At 41.4% G+C, this 20,122-nt stretch overlaps 1 protein-coding gene across 2 annotated transcripts; it reads right to left on the bottom strand.

Moving 5' to 3' along the window:
• Positions 1-1,390: 1,390 nt before the first annotated feature.
• On the bottom strand, positions 1,391-17,063 carry daxx (death-domain associated protein). 2 transcript variants are annotated; one of them, XM_088329418.1, is made up of 12 exons: positions 16,701-17,063; positions 15,549-15,766; positions 13,530-13,943; positions 12,632-12,763; positions 11,457-11,573; positions 11,144-11,375; positions 8,632-8,786; positions 8,470-8,554; positions 7,017-7,293; positions 5,990-6,184; positions 4,110-4,227; positions 1,391-1,851 (listed from the first exon to the last, which is right to left on the bottom strand). In XM_088329418.1, exons 2-12 carry the CDS (start codon positions 15,753-15,755, stop codon positions 1,792-1,794), a joined length of 1,992 nt encoding a protein of 663 aa, XP_088185544.1. In that variant the 5' UTR covers positions 15,756-15,766; positions 16,701-17,063; the 3' UTR covers positions 1,391-1,791. The 2 variants fall into 2 exon arrangements, with proteins under 2 accessions (XP_088185544.1, XP_088185545.1); XM_088329419.1 differs by lacking the exon at positions 16,701-17,063 and adding an exon at positions 16,185-16,525.
• Positions 17,064-20,122: the final 3,059 nt, after the last annotated feature.

Here is a 20,122-nt window from a genome sequence, read left to right as displayed (position 1 = left end):
TCATGCTTAACTGGGTGCCCTTTGTGCTAATTATTTTTATCTTATTACTTTAACTCATCTTGAGTTTATCTTGTATTTTTATCTTTTAATATTCGAAATATTATTTTATGTATACATGTATATAGTTTCTTGGATTTATTACGCTGGCAACCGTGTGGACAGCAAAGTAAGAATTGTGCAGGGAATTGTAGTTCTTTACTGTGCATATGACAACAAACACTTAGAATCTTAATTACCGGTAGTAATAAAAAGTAACCCTTTTATGCCGAAATTCAAGCCATTTTCAAGCACTTTCAAGGCCAATTTTCCCAGCACCCTCAAAGGAAGAAATCCAGCGGCGATCACGATTTTGTTGACTTTGACGATTAAAATTAAATAGCTATCTTGCAGCTAGCACATACTTTGTGATAATTTGAGCTCTCTATATTCTACTATATTTTTTCAATGGGCTGCTATAAACCGCCATGAATTCTGCCATTGTTCTTCAACAATGCCTGTGCAGCTTGGCTACATCACACTTATTTACAAACATGGAAAAGGCTCTATAGGTGTTGGGTAATAATTTAGTTCAAGGCAAAAAAGAAGGTACTGTATGTATAGAGAGCAGAAAAAGGAGCCAAAGTTGGACTCAAGGGATATTACTTGGTCCGAAGAAGAGTGCATTCAATCTTTCAATCTCAGAGAACGTTGATCTTTTGTTTTATTGTTTATCTTAATTTGTATTTTTTGGGTGTCTTTTAAAGGATCTGTCTCTAAATTGGTTCAAATGAATTTAAAGTTGCTTCTTTTTTATTTTATCATTTATCTATATCAATTTCTGGAATTTTTGACTCAAAATCTGTACAGTGTTTAAAAGCCTACAATTGTTTTGTATTATTCATTTCTTTTGTAGATCTGTTTTGCAGGGGGACCTAGAAAAGAGCATGTAAGATATATTTCACATGCTTTTTTTCTAGGGCTCCCTGCAAAACACATCAAATTACAAAATCATTTGGTGCATAATGTTTTATTATCATTCATAATATATAATTGAAACAGAAAATTTGAGGAGCCGCTTGGGAGCCGAAAGAGATTTCTAAATAGAGCTATCCTCTTTGAGTAGGACCAGCGGGGGGCGACAACACTTCACATGACAACACCAATATTACAAACCACCAGAGGCGTGTCAGCCTTTAAAAAAAAAAAAGTTTTTGTTCATTTATTGTGTGGTTTATCGTGATATACTGCCAAAAACATGGCAATGGCAACATTTTCAAAGATTTTAAAGCACTTCACCCGAAATTCAAGGATTTCCTGACCTTGAAAAGATAACATTAAAATGTAAGCTTTTTAGAGGATTTAAAGCACCCGTACATGAGCCCTATGGTCAACAAATAAAGCAAGAGAGAAATACAAAGATCAGTTTCTTTATTGCAAAACACAAGTCCAAAATGATCCGAAACAATGTAAGATCACGTTTTCCTGACACACATTCAACAATTGTTTTAGGTGTCATGGCACTGAAGGCTCAAACATCCCTTTCCAGACAATTACCACGACTAAAAGAAAAAGATGCATCACGCATGAGGTTCAGAGTCACTAACAAGGAAACTAACTTGTTTCCAAATTTGAGTAGAAGGAAATTAAGAAAAAACATCAACTTGATCAACAGGTCATCAGAAGCGAAGTATCCTAGAAACTTCTATAAAGGTATAAAAATGTAAACAAGCTGCAGTGTGAAAACTTCCCCATGATGTCCTCAGTGGAATTGAAATTCACAGTAGGAATTTTTGGGGGACGGCTGACATTTTGTTATTCTGAGTCAGACAGTTCGATGATCTCCAAGGGGTCGCACTGGGTGGAGACGTTGACCTGCAGAGACAAAACGGTCAGCGAGAGAACAAAGATTGGGTTGGGATGTTCCACATCAGTCCAAACATTTTTTAGAGGTCGACAGATAGGGCAAGCCAATTATCGGCAGCGATATTTGGGAATTTGATGGATATTGGTACCAGCTTTTTTGTTTTTTTCATTCGACGAGTCGATTCTTAAGTCTCATGCAGCCGGGACTCTGACCCCCTCTTTTGCTGCTACAATTCCCCCCTTCCTCTGTCCTGCTACCCACACCACGTCTCCTGATAGGATAGGCAACCAGGGGTGAAGCCACTGAAGCAGAAGAGTTTCGCAGCTCAGCTAACTTGTCTCGACTTCCCTGTCTCTGTGATAAAAACGTGTGCTTGTGATTAAGAGATAGGGTTAAAAGTGCAATTAACTTGTTTTAAAGAGGTACATTCAGGTGGAAACTGATTAATTAGCTCTTATTAAAACATTAATTCGTCAATCAAGCGTGTCTGTGATTGAGAGAGAGCATAACTTAAGCTTAAGTGGAAGTGATGAGCTCTTATCATAACATTAGTTCGTCAATCTGACTAAAACAGAAGTGTCCACACTTTTCAATTACAGGGCTTTTTTGAAATTTCGTTGCACTTTCTGTTTTAGGTTACAGTATTTTCACAACCGTACAGCGCACATTAAAGTCTCAGATTTTCTTTAGCAGCGCCCTATCGTGCAGTGCATGTAAAGCATCAGACCAGCTTGGTGGCCTTGGGGTTGGGCGCCCTCTCCAAGACATGGAAGTCACAAGTTCGAGCCTAGGCAGAGTCGAAACTTACAACATTTTGAGGGGAAATCCAAAGTTTTTGTGAGATCGTTCACATTTCCAACTAAATGCGACTTCTACGAGTCTCTTGTTTTATTGCCGTTATATCCCGCTTGCACAGAAGAGGATGCGTGACGTCACATGCAATGCATTGTTAGCAAAAGAGCTCATAGATGCTAACGCCATAGCGTATCTCGCAATTTGAAAATTACGACGCAAAGGAGGCTGAACAAAGTTGTCCTCCCAAACATGAACTAAATCCAAAACCTCACTTTCCCTCGATTGAATGCTTTCCATGTTTTTGTCCTCCATGGTGATAATTTCTACGCTACGCGGAACCACATGGAAACAGAGCAGCCTCCGCGAGAGAATTGAAAGTTCGCAAGTTGGAGAAAGCTGAAAAATGAACACCGACAAGTTTTACGTTTTTTTTGGTTTTTCAATACTTTAATAAACCACAACCAAACTCAGTTTTGCAACTGCTGTATTTACGTACACTTGTCCTTTTTCAGCACAACAGCGGCTCCAGAAGGCACTCACTCCCTATCCTGCATTGGCCGCTGTGTGGTGTTAAATACAGAAATAAAACCAGCTACGGAGACTATGCCTTTTAACAAGGTGCGCCTTACGGTCATGAAAATACGGTAATTTTATTTCCTGCAGTGTTATTTTTGGCTTAAGTAAAGATGAGTCATTTTATTTGTGTTGAAATTCTAATTTATTTACAGTAAATAGTTTCAGAAAGCCATTTAAGTTTCATTTGAATTTATAACAAATAATCTTTTTTATTTTTACATGATCAAAAAATGCTGATGCCAATTTAAAGATTTTACAGCAAATTAATATCGGTTACAAATAACAATTAATGACCTTCTCTGAATACTAATACTCAGTATTGCTCCTGAAAAACCCTTATCGGTCGATCTTTACTCTTTATAGGAGCACCAATAAACACAAGAATTTTGATACACGTTTTATTTTTATTTGTTTTTATTACAAAAATCTTGCTCACTTTGTAAAGGAATCTCCAGTTGACAATGAGTCCCAAAGGCTACCACTAGAGGCCAATTACAGCCATCTGCTCAATCCAGTTTGCGCCACCCCACCCTTAGGCACCTGATTCTGCCCCCTTGGTTACACTTGTAGAACAGGGATGGGCAACTTTTTGCAGTTGGGTGCCGCAAAAGGTTAAAAACAAAAATACTTCCCTGGTCCTGATTTTTTTGCGTTTATTTTTTTGGAAGACCTTGTTTTCTCCATTCTCTAATATTTGTCTCTGGTATTTAATCATGCCATAACAGGGAAATTTGCTCAATATATAAGCAATTCAAGTTCTGAGCATGATCCTAGAACAAATTCATCTCGTTTTTCCAAAGGTACCACTGTATAAGTTAAAAGCAGGACATGGCAAGGCACAGAGAATAAAATGCAAGGAAAAACGGGAGCTTAACCAAATGGCGGAGCTTCTTACTTTGTTCTTTTTGGGGGGCGGTGAAACTGTACTGCTAACCACCTGACAGTCGGACGGGTCGGCGCTTTGCGGCGGAGAGGCGCAGATGACGCCCATGTCAAGCAGCACCTCCACCTCTCTTAAAATGTGGCGGAAAAGAAAAGGGAAAAACAATTCAGGACATGATGAGTTCGATAAGCTTAACTCATTACAGAGATCCCCCCGCTACTTTGAACTTCAATTATCACTGGTTCGGTGCTTTGAAGATTTTGAATTCAATTGTCTCTATTGTCATTGAGATCAATGTATCCTGCATTGTGTTTTGAGCAGACAGAAGACAGTGACTGCTATCACAGGTGCAGGGTAGGTAGGGCATTGTGTGTTGGGTTGCGACTGTGATAGGCTGTTGTATGCCGTCAGTCAAGCAGCTTGGGTGGGCGCCACCATAACAAACGCGACAGCTAGGAGCTTTAGCAGCTCGTTACATTAAAAGGCAATACATCATTCAAATCGGACTCTGGGGTTAGAAGAGTGCAAAGAAATGGAGATGAAATGAAATGATCTGCATTTATATAACGCTTTTCAAGTCAAAGACTTCCCAAAGCGCTTTACAATGTGCTCCACATTTCCCAATAGCGGCCTTGCAGCCATGTAAGGCACTAACCTGCTTATTGGGGGTATTAGGGGTTCAGTGTCTTACCCAAGGACACTTCGACATGTAACACGGACGAGCCGGGATTCGAACTGGGATCCCTTGATCCCAAGACGAGCGCTATACCTCCTGAGCTACTGCCGCCCCATCACCAGTGGATTCTCCGTGGATTGTTATTGCGTCCGAGGATTGGCTCTGGCGACTTTAGGAGCGAAAGCAATAGCAGCAATAACTGCAGGTCCAACCCAGTGATACTGCTAGGCTACCAACTCTCTTAAGTCACCATATTTGACAGAATTATTCACTTCAATGTCTGATATTGGCCGAGAAAGGTCAAAGGGAGGGCTAACTACCATATTGGGAATCATTTTACGAGTATGTTTATTTTCAAAAGGAAAGTTTTAGAGCGAAACAAACGAATTTCAATAAGCAACGTTCAACAAAGCAGGAATGTTTTTAGGTGGATTTCTATTTATCTGTCGGCATTATTGTGTGGTTTGGAGTAAATATTTTACACGGTTGGAGTCACTGGATTGTCCTTTACATAACTAAGCTTTTTTCGCGGGCTTTCAAAGAATGTGAGAGTCAGGTGACATAAAAGTGAGTTACAGCGGCTTTAAAGGTTTTCGGGTATCATGTTTCAGACTGATCCTGATGTTTCTGTGATAGTTCATTTTGAATCCCATAGGTTTGCGCTTTCCAATGGGATGTGGCATGACGTATTTCAGTGACTGTTGACTTCGTAGAGACATGCATTTGTTTATCAGAAGTCAGGCGGCCTTTATTCTGTAAATTTGAAATAAAAGTTCTCAACTGAACTAGTCCCTCCAGCTTTTTTTCTTTTCCTCATCCAAATACTTGGTCCAAATCCCAGAAGTTGAACACGCAGCCACAAATTGTGCACAAACAAGACCTGGCTGATTTATGGGTTACCCAATGCTCGACAGCCGCTTTTTAAATCGCCTTTTTAATCTGAAAGGAGAAGCCCTCCAATTTTGTTGCACCCTTGTATAAAGACAATAAGGACAATTTGTTCAACTGCAATACTGTATTCTGTTTTTATTTGAAAATCTTTTGTTATTTTGTATACTCTCATTTGGTAATTATGTCATATGGAGGTAAGTTTGACCCTTTGGGGGTTTTTTAAAAGTGTGACACTACTTTGCAGGTATTCACTTTTCACGGGTGGTTCTGGTCCCCATTAACTGCAATAACCGAGGGATCTCTGTACACTTAAATATTTGAGTACTTGTCGTTGCCGTTGATGTGATTCCGCACAGGAGTGGTGTCCCGTGATCTCCTCTTGCGGCTCCTGCTCAGCCTGAGGTCTGGCGATGTCCAAAAGGTTGGTTTGATGCCGTTGGTGATTGGAGAGTGGCAAATCATTACCATCCCAAGAGGCAAGGGGGATGTGTTGTTTTCCACGAGTGGGTCGGTGCCGATGCTACATGACAAGGATGGGCAAACTGAGTCGGGGGCCGTTTTGACGGTTCTATAACCTAAGTAACGCGTGACAGCACAGCCGAAGCTGGAGGCAAAAAAAAACAAGACTTGCACTGGTCAGAAGAAAGAGGAAGAGAAAGCTTTCGTTGCTGCCAATTGTCCTCATGTTGTGTGTTTGTGTGCCAGAATTGGAGAAAGAAACGCTACTGATTGTATATTGACACTCCTGATAGAAAGAAAAAGCCGTTGTAGTTAAATGCGATAAAGCGAAAAGATTGGACCGAGTCACTCATCAAAAACGTTTGGGTTTTTAACGCACACTTCATATCAGGTAAGGGAAATTAAACGTTTATGATTGTTGTAATTAAGTCCATATTACTTATGTCAGCAAAGTTTTACCATCTTAGCTTCACCTAACTGTTAGCGTTTAGCCTAGATGCCAACGGTAGCCTTGTAAACACTGCTTGGGTTGAATTTTTTTTTGTTTTTTCTTAAGGAGAAACATCTCTTGATGGCATTTAGGCTACACGCTAACAGTTAGCTGAATCTAGGAAGATAAGATATTTTGCCGATATAATAGGTAATATGTATATGATGAAAACCATCATAAACGTTTAATATCTCCTAACTATATGAAGTGTGCGCTGCAACCAGAGCATTTTTGATGAGTGCCTCGGTCCAATCTTTTGGCTGCATTTAACCACAACTCTATTTTTTTTTTTTATCAAGAGTGTCTACTGTGATCCTGTAAAACCTCAATTTAAGCATTTGCAAGGATTTCAAGCACTCATAAGGACTCTGTATTTAAAACTCAACTTTGACTTTATTCCCACCTCTGGTTGCTGGGGGGTTTGTCAGCAGACTGGGTCGGCTTCTTTGAGGCAGGCGAGGGTGTTTTGGGCTGCGGAGGCTCAGATTGGCATGGGCTGTCGAATTGCGCGTCGTCCGAAAGCGGCGAAAAGCCCGATATTCTCGCGTCCGGAAGGACCCCATTCAAGACGGTTTTGCCACCTGCAGTGCCATTTTCTATCGACGGCTTATCCTCGATGGCATTGTCACTTACGTTGCCCGCCTCATTGTCATTTTCAACGTCGATATCGTCGTCATCATCTAAAAAGGAGATAAAGATTATAAGTCGTCCGATTATGGGGCAGGTTGATTATCTGCACCGATATTTTGGAATTTGACAGATATCAGTATTTTTATGTATTTGACGGGCCGATATAATTAAAACTGGATTTTTTTAGGCTCGGATGCTGTCGAGCCTCTCTCCTCTCCTGCCTTCTGTCTCAAATGCTACCCACCCCGCACCTTCTCAATGGACAAGCGTTTGGGGGCGGAGCCAATAAGGCAGGAAGAATAACTTTAGAGCGGAGCAGAGAGTGGCAGCTCTGCTAGCTCTTGAGTCCCAACATGCCTATAAATCAAGACAACCGATAATATTGAGATTTTTAAGTCAGTTTTAGAAAAGCGTACATGTGATTAAGAGATAGTGTGAAAAGTGTAGTTAAGTTGTTTTGGGAAGCATGTCATGTGAAGACTGACATATTAGCTCTTATCATAACATTAGTTAGTCAAGCAAGCGTGTTTGTGATTGAGAGCATAAAAAGCACGCTAAAGTGGTAGACTGAGTGATTAGCTGCTACCCTAAATTAAATTTGTCTAAAATGGGAGTTCTCACTCTTTTTTATTCACCTGTTCTGTTGAAATTTCCATTGCTCTTTGCAAGACGGTTTTATGATTTTTGTCTTTTTATAATTGTATTACAGGGCGGACGAATTTTGAGCCCGGTTTACCTGATTAGCATCCACATCAACCTCGCGCAGAGTTTATCTACCTTCTTGTGTGCTGCGAGTTTGAGAGGCCTGCCTTTAAGTTTTTATCAAATAGACTCACTCAGCTATTCAAGTTACCTTTATACAAGTTGCTGCTAAGCCGAATTGTATTTCCTGCACTGTTAGCTTTAGGTTTAAGTAAAAGATTAGTCAATATGAAATGGTGATTTTTTTTACTGTAAAACGTTTCAGAGCTAGTAAAGTTGTATTTGAATACATAATATATATATATATATTTTTTTTTTTTGCATTGTTAAAATGTTTTTACGCCGGTTTTTAAGCTTTAATAGGAAATGAATATCGGCTCCAAATATTGGTTATCTGCCTCTACTTAATTCTAATTATCCGTATCGCCCCTGAAAAACCCCATATCAACCGATCCTTGGAAAAGATGCGCTGAGACTCATCAAGATTCAAAAACACACTTTGAAAGGATGTCGCCCGTTCTGACCTGGTCCGTCCTGCTGGCTGCTAGCTTGGATCTCTTCCTCAATGTCGGCTTCTGAGGACAAGTCTTCCTCCTCAGCCTCTTCCTCCTTTTTGCATCCAGTGACACAAATCAAAATGAGAAAGAAAAGCCCCAGAGTGGATGTGGGCCAGTGAGCCCTCGAACCTCTTCTAAACGCCGCTGCGCTTTGTCCTTCTCGTCCGCATCGTCCTGTTGGACGGCGTATTTGTTGATGACATCCTCGAGTCGGTTCAGACCGACTTTGCGGTTCTTCTGCAGCTTCCTGAGCAACGTGGGGTTTGTCAGCGCCGGGTCGTTGTCTTAAGAGATGAGGAGAACCCACTTGGTATTTCAACATGTATTATATCACAGCACATGATTTTTTTAACATCAATGCAACAATACACTAAATTGTTGTGAAAAAAAATTTGTTTCCTTCCCGATTTTTGTGTTTTTTGCATTGTTATCACTCACAATGGTTTCAGATCATTAAACCAATTGTAGAATCACACAGAGATAACCCATTGAAAGACGATATGCACTATCGGAAAAAAAAAAAAAAAAATTCAAACTTATCTGGCCCTATGTGAGAAAATAAGGAAATACAAGGAAATACAAAATGCTGTTTTAAAATGTTGATTCCATTTATCAAAGCACAAAAAAAATCAAAACCTATCCGGCCCTATGTGAAAAAGTAATTGACCCCTGAACCTAGTAGTGAGCTGGGCCACCTTTGGCAGAAATAACTTTTACGATAATTGGTAATGGCTCTTTCACAACACTGTGGAAATGTTTTGGCCCACTCCTCTTTGCAATTCTTTTTTTCAAATCTGCCATATTGGAGGATTTTCTAGCATGACCTGCCCATTAGGTCACACAAAAAAAAACAGACTTTGTTTGGCAACTCCAGAACCTTCATTTTGTTAAAAAATTTTGTGCCATGCAGAGGTGGACTTTCTGTTGTGTTTCGGATTGTTGTCCTGCTGTATGATCCAAGGGCGCTTGAGTTTGAGGGCACCAACTGATTGACGGATGTTTTCTTCTAGGATCTTCTTGTAAACACCAGAATTCATTATTCTGTCAACCAAAGAGAGTTGTCCCTTTCCTAAGGCAATACAGCAGCCCAGTTAAGGTCAGTGTTCATGAATCCACTATAAGAAAGACACTAGCCAAAAATGGAATCCATAGGAGAGTTCTCAAGCAAAAATAACTGTCACAAATGAAAACAAAAATTTGTCTCACATTTGCCTAAAAACATTTTGATTATCCTATTGACTTTTCGAAAATACTGAGGACTCCTGAGTCAAAAATGGAACTTATTGAAAGGTGTGCAGCCCAGGACATCTGACGTAAAAATGGCATAGCATATGACAAAAAGAACATGATGCCAAAAGTGAAGCATGGTGGTTGTAGTGTGATGGTCTGGGCCTGCTTTGCTGCTTCAGGACCAGGACAACTGGCTGTGGTTGAAGAGATAATGAATTCTGGTGTTTACCAGAAGATCCTGAAAGAGAACGCCTGACCATCAATTCGTGCCCTCAAACTCAAGTGCTCTTGAATCATGCAACAGGACGAGTATCCAAAACATCTCCATCTCTGAATAGCTCAGTAGCTCAGGAGGTAAAGCGCTGATCTCGGGATGTGTGTGTGTGTATATATATATATATATATATATATATATATATACGTAAGCTGTACGACTGTTAGCGGTGGATCATAGAGCCGTGTGACGCCGCGTCCGCCGAACTCGCTCCGTCGCGCGGGCCGGGAGTGACCCCCGCCGAATATATACACATTCATATATATATATATATATATATATATATATATACACACACACACAGTCATATATATCTCATTATCTGCACCGCTTATCCTCAGTAGGGTCGCGGGGGTGCTGGAGCCCATCCCAGCAAACATCTGGCAGTGGGCAGGGGACACCCTGAACTGGTTGCCAGCCAATCGCAGGGAGCGTGGGGACAGACAACTCACTCACTCAGTCACACCTAGGGACAAATTGGACCGGCCAATTCACCTGAAATGCATGTCTTTGGAAGGTGGGAGGAAACCGGAGTGCCCGGAGGAAACCCACGCAAGCACGGGGAGAACATACAAACTCCGCACAGTAAGGCCGGTAGCTGGATTTGAACCCACGCAGGGGGTTCCCACGACCTCAGAACTGTGCCGCACACGCGCCAACCACTGCACCGCCGTGCTGCCCCTCAGTCATATATATATATATATATATATATATATATACACACACACACACACACACACACACACACACACATTCATTCATATACATATATATATATTTCTTAAATAATTGTATTGCTCTTTCGTTTTTGTTTTCTATAAGTCCAAATAGCATATGATATTTGGATAAGGTGGTAGGAAAAGAGTATCTACATATTGTCAGGTGTATGGATTTATTTTTGTTTAATGTTAATTGACTAACACATGGATCTAATTGTTTTATATGAAATAATTCTCTGTTGTTTTGTGCACAATTTTTCTATATGACCAAAACTTTAATATTTGAATAAAGAGGAGAAAATTAAAAAAAAAAAACTCTGATTAAATGATTATAAAAATAATCAATAGTTGCAGCCCTAAATAATAGTATAATTAGTATAATTAAAACAGCATATATGGGGGCCACACAAGGTTTTACCAGGCTTGTATTCGCTGGTAAGTTGGCAGCCGAAGTCGTAGAGCAGATCCTGGTGTCGCCGTTGCTGGATTTTGCTGCCGGTGTCTGTAAAAGCCTTCCTGGCGAGCCGCTCAAGCTCTTTGTCGCTTAGCTGCAGGTTGTGCCGCTTGCTGGCCAGCTGGACTTGCTGGAGGATGTCCTGGTAGTCGGGCGGGTTCATGCAGACCTCTGGGCTGTTGATGTAGCGCTGAATCTGACCCGGAGGACGAGACCATTTAGCAAAGTGGTTCTCAAAATCTATGAATGACATTAAATTATGATGACAACGCCTCACCCTTTTACTTATCTCGGGATAGCTGGTGTCACTATAAAGGATTTTGCGCTCCAGAATTCGACCGGTCACGAAACTGCATTGCTTCAGCTCACACAGTTTATTGTAGATCTTCATTATCTGCATCAAGAAGTGACAATGTCATATGCTGCTTGCATGCAAGCACAATGTATGGTTCGCACACATTTTGCATGGCCAAATTCAAGCACTTTTTAAGGACTTTCAAAACCAGTTATAAAATTATCTAATACCATTAAAAGAAATCCAGCGCTCATCAAAATAACAAGAGCCTTACACTTAGTGTTAAATCATAACTCTAGCCAAAAGCTAATTTCTGAACCCTTAAATTGGTTTTAAACCCTAACTTGTAGCCCAAACCCTAGCTCCTAACCATAGCTCTAAACCAAACCCTAGCCCGAACTTTCTTTCAAACCATAACCCTACCTCTAAACCCATTTTGGAACCCTGCATTCAGTTAAGAACCCTAATGTAGACCTCAAACCTTAGTACAGGGGTGGTGAACAAGTTTGACACAAAGGGCCGATTTTTTTAACCGTGAGAGTCAAAGAGCCACACTGCGCACTGACCCGCATTAGACGTAACCTACGCAGATGATTGGCAGTCAGTTATGTGTCCGGAGCAGCATAAAAACGACAAATCTGCCAAATTAATTTAAAAATATTATTTATTATTTGTTATTAACTGTGATGGATTCAAGTGTGTTTTAAGAGGGGGAAAAACTAAACATGAAACGAGGTAAAGAAAGAAAATGTGATGAGGTAAACAGCTGCATTCTTATTGGCCAAGAGCCGCGTGTTCGCCACCCCTGTCCTAGTACTTAACCCTAAACCTAACTCTAGCTGCAGCCCTAGCCCCACCCTGTCTCAATAACCTAAATTAAGTTTAATACCATAAGGAGCCTAACCCTTAGTTTCTGACCCTAAACCCAGTCCTATTTTGAACCATATGTTTAAAACCCTTATTTGAAGCCCAGACTCTAGCACCTAACCCAAGCCCTAACACCTAAGAAACATGGCTAGAATTTCAAGCATTTGAGAGCACTTTACCTAAAATTCAAGCACTTTTAAAACCTTGAAAACACAACATTAAACTTCAAGTATCTTCAAGGATTTCAAGCACCCGTACGACCCCTGACCCTGTATGAGAGGCATACAGACCTTGCGCTTAAGTTTGTGCTCTTGAACATACAAGGAGTCCTCTTCATCCATTTCCTTCAATGAAAGTTCGGCCCGCTGTAGGCGGGATATCTCCTCATTGTAGAGCTTCAGCAAATTCTCCAGATATGCAATCTAGATACCCAACAATATATTACAATTCTGGTATCAAGTCAAGAAAAGTCAGGTGGATCACCAAGCCTATAAACAGGGTTCGTACACCCTTTTCAAGTCACACTTGTTTAGAAACACTAAAAGGGCTCTATCGGTGTTGGATAATAATTGAGTTCAATATGGAAGACAAAATAGAACATACTGTGCAGAAAAATAAACAAAATCGTGACTCATTTGAACTAAATTGATTGCTCTGAAGCAGAGTGCATTTAATCTTTCAACCTTAGAAAATGCTGATGTTTTGCTTTGTGTTTTAATTTTATTAGTGTATAGTTTTTGCGTGTTTTCAGAGGATCTGTAACTAGATTGGTTCAAAATAATTCGTATTTAGCTAATTGTTTGCATTTGATTACTTATAGCACTGCAAAGTTAATATTTTCAAATTTCATTTTATTGTTTTGCATTTTCAGAGATTTAGAGGTGGTGTTCAAATTTAAATCTGCTCGATGTGTAAAAAACTCAAATTGTTTTGTATTTTAAAAAAGTTTTATAGGTCTGTGAATATTTTAATTTATATTACATATGTTTTTCAGGGAAGCCCTACAAAACGTATTAAATTACTAAATAAATAGGTGCATAATGGTCTATCGAGTTGGACTGCTAAGAAACATAGCAATGGCAAATATTTCAAGCATTTTCCTGACCCTGAAAAAAACAGTAAAATTCAAGCATTTTCAAGGATTTCAAACACCTGTACAAACCCTTTATAAAGTGCTAAATACCTTACCTGCTTCCTGGAGGCCTTGCTTGCCTTTTTCTCTAATTTTTCCTGTTCTTCTTGAAGCCTAGACGTGGAAGGCTTCTCGTCTTGCAGGGCTGGGTTCCCTCCTAGATCTGGGCCGCCCTTTGTGACATCCTTGGTTTTTACCGAGGTAGACTTGAGAAAATCCGAGGCAGGTGTAGCGGGGTTGGTCGGGATCTTTTTTTGTTTACTCCTATGTTGCTTCAGCACCATGCACAGTTCATAGATGTACACAAACACCCTTGAGCGATTGGCCTCCAGGCGGGTCAAACATCGGCCCAAGCTGTTACGGAACTCCACTGAGGACAGATAGTCGCTGCAGGCTTTGGCGTGGTTTTTCTTCAAATAATCTAACACTTGAGGGCAATCCTCAGTCACGGCTTCAACGTGCTCCACAAACTGTAAGGGAAGAAGGAAATAGGCATCACAATAAAGAAATGAACCAAAAAGGTGCAACGTTACCAGAGACCAACACTGGTTTTAGTCAGACTAGGTTCACACAGCAGGGAATTTTTTTTTTTATTTTTTTTTTATCCAATCTGTTAAAGTCCATCCGAACGTGACGTATCCTATGTCTTTAGACAAGACCCAGGCCCCTATCATATCTGGTCCTAAATTCGATACGTATCTGATGTTTTGGAATGTGACTGCTGTGACCAGCACGTTATTGATAAGCGGCAGACGTCACTATTCTGCCTTCAACCGGGCAGGAGAAAGCGGGAGAAATAAACAATAACTGCGCACATGGAGTGTCATTAAATCACACAATCATGGAAGATGAGCACCAGTTTATTTTGTAACTTACGGAACAGCCAACATGGCATCGCGGATTTACAACATGTGGCTCGAATATATTCCAGTGGTAGTTAACAATATTTACATTCAAATCCCACCACAAAGACAGTATTCAATGGGGGAAAACAAGGTTTGGGATTTAATTAATTTAATATTTGGGGGGAGAACGCTTTACTGTTTATTCACATCCATCAGTACTTCCTCAAACATGAGGGCATTGCTTGTGACGTCACGTGGCTTCTTGTGCGTATGCGGGACAGTTGTAGCGTGTTCACGCGGGAAAAACATAAGTAAATGTACTTTGTTTGTACAGCCCTTTACAACAATCCTTTCGGTGTACCTAAGTGCTTTACAGTAATATCAGAGAAATTATATGTAAAAAACAAAAATAAAAACAGTAAAAGACAATAAACGCAACAGATAAATAATAATAATAATAAAATAAAACTGTCCTTAAACTCTCATGAAATCAAACCTCCTCTGTGGAGTTTGCATGTTCTCCCCGTGCTTGCATGGGTTTCCTCCGGGCACTCCGGTTTCCTCCCACATTCCAAAAACATGCACGTCAGGTTAATTGGCCGGTCTAAATTGTCCCTAGGTGTGAATGAGCGAGAGACTTGTCGGTCTATGTGTGCCCTGCGACTGGCTGGCAACCAGTCCAGGATGTCCCCTGCCCACTGCCCGAAGATAGCTGGGATGGGCTCTAGCACCCCAGCGACCCTACTGAGGATAAGCGGTGCAGATAATGGATGGATAACGGATGTCCTTGAACTCCTGAGTATTGAAAGCCACCCCTGAGTAAGTGCGTTTTTAGCCTAGATTTAAAGAGTCCAAGGTCTGAAATGAATTGCATTCAGGTCGCATTAAGTTGCAATGAAATCAGATTTCACCCAAAATATCAAAATTGAGCATTAAGCTCTGCAGTGTGAACATAGCCTTAGTTACAATTAGCTTGATAAAAAAAATGAAATGAAAAATGTTTAGAATATTAGACATGGCACTCCAGGAAAAACATGTTGTGGAGATTTAAACAGAAAAATAAGACAAAAAAGAATCTGAAGATAAATAGGTCAAAAATAAGGAAGGTAGTGCTTGGAGACTGGCCCAAGTAAGCATAAGGTGAATATCCCTCTACTAAGTTTCATTAGAATCAAGCCAGTATGCCCCGGCTCCCCCCAAAAATTGACAAAAAAGTGAATGTGACGTTACCTCAGAAAACAACTTGTGATTCTCCGCCTGCAAAACAAGTTGCTTCTTGTTGTTCAGAGCCACAGAGGGCTGGGCAATGTGGTTAAGAGAGGTTAGCTGTACTCGACGAGGCGAAGGTACTGAAGTCGAGGACGATGGTTGAGGATCGTCATCGTCGTCTTCATCCAGGTTTATAACGTCGATGATGGCTCTCTGGCCTGCCGACATGTTGGGAGATTCTTGGAAAGACAAAAAAACATACATCAAAGTAGTTTGACTCTTTGTGTCAGAGTCCAAGGTGAACATTTTCCCTTAAAATACAACAGCGAGCGTAAAGTCAGGAGAGCTTGCTCCACCAAAGCTATGATCGACCATGACTCTAGCTTGACGCGTTGAGTTTAGGTTTAATCATGATCGATAACATAAATTTGTTTCCATTCCAGTAGAAGTCGGACTCCGCCAAGGCTAATAATTTTCACAGATTCAGTTCATACTTAAATGAACGGAATTTCTGGGTGCAGCCTTGGTGTAGAAGGTGCCATGTCTGGGGGGTCTCAGCATTGCATCACTGCTTTTTGCAAGTAAAGGGGATCCCTCTCGCAGGAGGTGTTACAGACAGCACAGGATATGCTGGAGAATCTATGTAAGTAAGCTGACCTTTGGAACGCCTTGGAATTCCATTAGATGAGCTGGATGAAGTGGTTGGAGATAGGGAGGTCTGCGCTTCCCTACTGAAGATGCTGCCCCCGCGACCCAACCCCGGATAAGCGAAAACGATGGATAAATGACATAAATGTTATCATTTCAAAAAAGCTCACAACACCTCTATTCGTATTAAAAACGGCAAACCATTGCTCCTGTTCATGTATACTGTTAAGTCAAATGAACTGAGACACGAGTCCTTTTGGAAACACGATCGGTTTGAACTTGAAAGGGAGGAGATTGAAGACAACTTAGAGATCCAAAAGGACATTGTTGCCCAGTACAACGATTACTTTGTTGCGCCACTGATATTGCCGACGACACGTCCACGCACGTCAACGACTTTATGGAGTATAAAAAGTAAAGTGGAAGACGGAAGCTTGTAACGTGAATTGGAGCAACCCAGCGCCTTCAAATAAAAGTACATATAAAACCAATAACCACAAATACTCCCTGACGGTGAATACAAACCTGTTGGCTATGACGGGAAGCACTCGGGATGTAACAATGACTCCAAATCGGCATTGTCCAAAAACAGTCTCTTGTTAGCTTTACGTTAGCATTAGTACCTGACTTAGCGCGTGATTTTACGAGAACGTTCGCAGGATTTACAAATGAGAATACCACGTCAGATGTGATAACTGAAGCGGTTAAAATGGAAAATTAGTATTAACTTCACAGTATTGTCAGATGGATTTTATGTTACCCAAATCACACACAAAATGACTGAAGCATCCTCAGCTAACTCCGGAAGGCGCCTAAAGTGAAAACATTTTCAATCGGTGGTAGACGCGTTGCAATTTTCGCTAGTGCCACCCTTTGACGTGGAGGGAAACTATTTGGAACTACGTCTTGTTTGTTGGTAGATTAATTAACCACGGCTCTTCAACCCGTTTCAAGCGTCGAGATACTTTTTGGTACTAATTAGTCCATCCAATTTGATATAAATGTCAAAAATCGCAACTTAGCTATATGGCTTTCTAAATAGTTCAAACAGGGTGCTTGATAGTGAGCTATAAAGGTAAACAGGTGAAAACTAAGAGGGTTGGATAGCATCAAAAAGAGAGGCCATATGAATAGCAAAATGGAGAGCAAAAAACAAAGCTAGCTGGAAAGAAGGCTGTTAGAAATTAAATATTATAATGTACTGTTTACCAAATTGTTCAGATTAGTTATCTGACTCTGTTAACCAAACACAACCTACATTCACCTAACAATGCACGCTCGTTTCTTGATGGAAAAATGAACAAGAGACCGGCACTTCCACATGGGGGCAGATTTAATTTCTTAAACAATTTAACTAAGTGAACTCCATCGAATATGGCCGAATTAGTGTCTCAGTCAACCCTCCTCTCTCTATCTCCCGCTTCTCTCCTCAGCCCACGGTTTTTCCGCAAGCTGGTGTGCCGGCTCCTCCCATGGGCGTGCCAGGAAAGCCCCCACGTGGGCCCCACCATGTCGGAGAGGAGCGTCCCGCTGTCTGGACCAAATAAAACAACTTCTCCAAACAATGCCAGCCGCCCTGCGTCAGAGTCCTGTTATCAACAGAACTAGACAAAACATTTCGCATTCGGATCAGCGTGACCTGTCATTGAACTTTAGCCTACTCGGTGAAAATCTTCATTGCACTCAATAAATGTAACTGGTATTCTATCGTATAAAATCTTTTATAGTCAAATGTATTCAGATTCAGATTCAGATTCAGATCTACTTTATTGTCATTCTAGTACACGTGTATACAGAACGAAATGTCGATGCATCTGACCCCCACAGTTTCCTTGAATGTACAGATATAAATAAAGTTGTATTGTGATTGGCTACGTATAGTATTTTACCATAGTGCCGATAGTGCAAGAAGAGTAGCTAACCAGATGTGCAAAATGGGCAGTCAGGTTAACAAGTCAGGTACACAGTAACATTAACACTGTAACAATAACGCTGTAATTACCATAGTGCAGAGAGCAATGTGCAATGAGTGGCAAGCTATAAAAAACTGCCAGTAGTGCAAAAAGTCAGATTAGCAGCCGTTTAGATTTAAGTTAACTATATGTTAGATTGACCATTTAACAGTCTAATGGCCAGGGGGACTAGACTATTGCGGAGCCTGGTGGTCCTGCACCGCACACTGCAGAACCTCTTCCCTGAGGCTAGCAGAGTGAACAGTCCATGATGGGGGTGAGAGGGGTCCCCGGTAATGTTCTTAGCATGGGATAGGCAGCGCTTCTGGCCAATGTCCTGAATGGAGGGAAGTGTAGTCCCGATTATTTTCTCTGCTGTCCTCGTTACCCTCCTCACACTACCCCAGTCGGTAGCGCTGCAGCCTCCACACCACACAGAGATACAGCTGGTCAGGATACTCTCTATGGTGCCCCTGTAGAATGTGATGAGGGAGGGTGGGGGCAGGTGGGCTCTCCTCATCCTCCGCAGGAAGTACAGGCGCTGCTGTGCCCTCTTAACCAGTGATGCAGTGTTCACGGACCAGGTGAGTTTGTTTGTAATGTGCACCCCTAGGAACTTGATACTGCTGACAACCTCCACAGCCTTGTTGTTGATGCAAAGTGGGGCATGGTTGGGCTGGTTTTTCCTAAAGTCGACAATGATCTCTTTAGTTTTGTCAACATTCAGGACCAGGCTGTTGTCCCTGCACCAGCCCACCAAGTGCTCCACCTCCTCTCTGTAGGCTAGGTCGTTGTCATCCCTGATGAGGCCCACCACTGTTGTGTCGTCAGCATACTTCACGATGTGGTTTGTGGCGGACCTAGGGACGCAGTCGTGTGTCATCAAGGTGAACAGCAAGGGGCTTAGGACGCAGCCTTGGGGGGAGCCCGTGCTGAGGTAGATGACATCTGAACTGTTCTGACCTATCCGCACTGATTGGGGTCTGTCACAGAGGAAGTCCAGCAGCCAGTTCCGCAGGGGGGTGTTGAAACCCAGGAGTCTCATTTTGTCTACCAGATGTTGTGGGATGATGGTGTTGAATGCTGAACTGAAGTCCAGGAACAGCATCCGCACATGGGTGTTCTTCTCCTCTATATGTGTCAGGCTCAGGTGAAGCGCAGAGGAGATGGCATCCCTGGTGGAGCGGTTTGTCCTGTAGGCAAACTGAAAGGGGTCGAATGAGGAGGGGAGACTGGAGGTGATGTGCTCTTTAACCAGTCTCTCAAAGCACTTCATTATGATAGGAGTCAGTGCAACGGGCCGGTAATTGTTGAATGATAAGATCTGGGGTTTCTTTGGCACTGGGATGATGTTGGCAAATTTGAAGCATGATGGTACTTTGGCTTGGTCTAGCGAGGTGTTGAAAATGTCTGTTAGTACACAAGCCAGCTGATCGGCGCACTCCCTAAGTACCCGCCCCGGAATGTTGTCCGGGCCTGGAGCAAAATATATATATATAAAATCCTTCAAGGCCAAAATTTATCTTAATGACTAGCAATAAGGTCAAATGTAAGCTAGCATGCAAAAAATAAAAAAAGTTAGCTGGATAGCTTGCTAAATAGCCAAAAGGTAGCTAGATAGTTAGCCAGAAACAGGTTACAACCAAAAGGGGGTTAGATGACTAGCTAAAAGAATAATCCACCCTGTCGTACACCTTTTCCAAATCAATGAAAGCCAAACAAACATCCTTACCTTTTGCAAAATATTTCTCACACAACATTCTTTCCTCTCCTCTGAAAAGTATCATGGAGAAAAATTAACTGATTGGATGGATTAACCAGTTGGCGTGGACAGATTGCAACATGAATGAGTGCCTCATCAGATTTGGCCTCGAGAGAAAAAAAAAAGACTATTGAATACGATACATTGTTTTCCTGAGTGGCATTCACAGTTCGCGCCATATTTTCCATACAGCTTAATAACATTTGGCGGTAGCTGCATTTTTTAATACAAAG

Source organism: Urocampus carinirostris, chromosome 2 (genome assembly GCF_059441175.1).
Source record: "Urocampus carinirostris isolate Australia breed hairy pipefish chromosome 2, RoL_Ucar_1.0, whole genome shotgun sequence".
In the NCBI taxonomy this organism is placed as follows: Eukaryota; Metazoa; Chordata; class Actinopteri; order Syngnathiformes; family Syngnathidae; genus Urocampus; species Urocampus carinirostris.
Note: the sequence above shows the minus strand (reverse complement) of the source record. Positions and strands in the feature narration are given on the sequence as shown.

Excerpts from the sequence above, each read along its gene's own strand:
- daxx (XM_088329418.1), bottom strand. The coding sequence starts at position 15,755 with ATGTCGGCAGGCCAGAGAGCCATCATCGACGTTATAAACCTGGATGAA. Across the intron at positions 12,764-13,529 it reads GCAAGGCCTCCAGGAAGCAG|ATTGCATATCTGGAGAATTT; the intron begins GTAAGGTATTTA and ends TTGGGTATCTAG. Across the intron at positions 7,294-8,469 it reads CAGCCAGCAGGACGGACCAG|ATGATGACGACGATATCGAC; the intron begins GTCAGAACGGGC and ends TCTCCTTTTTAG.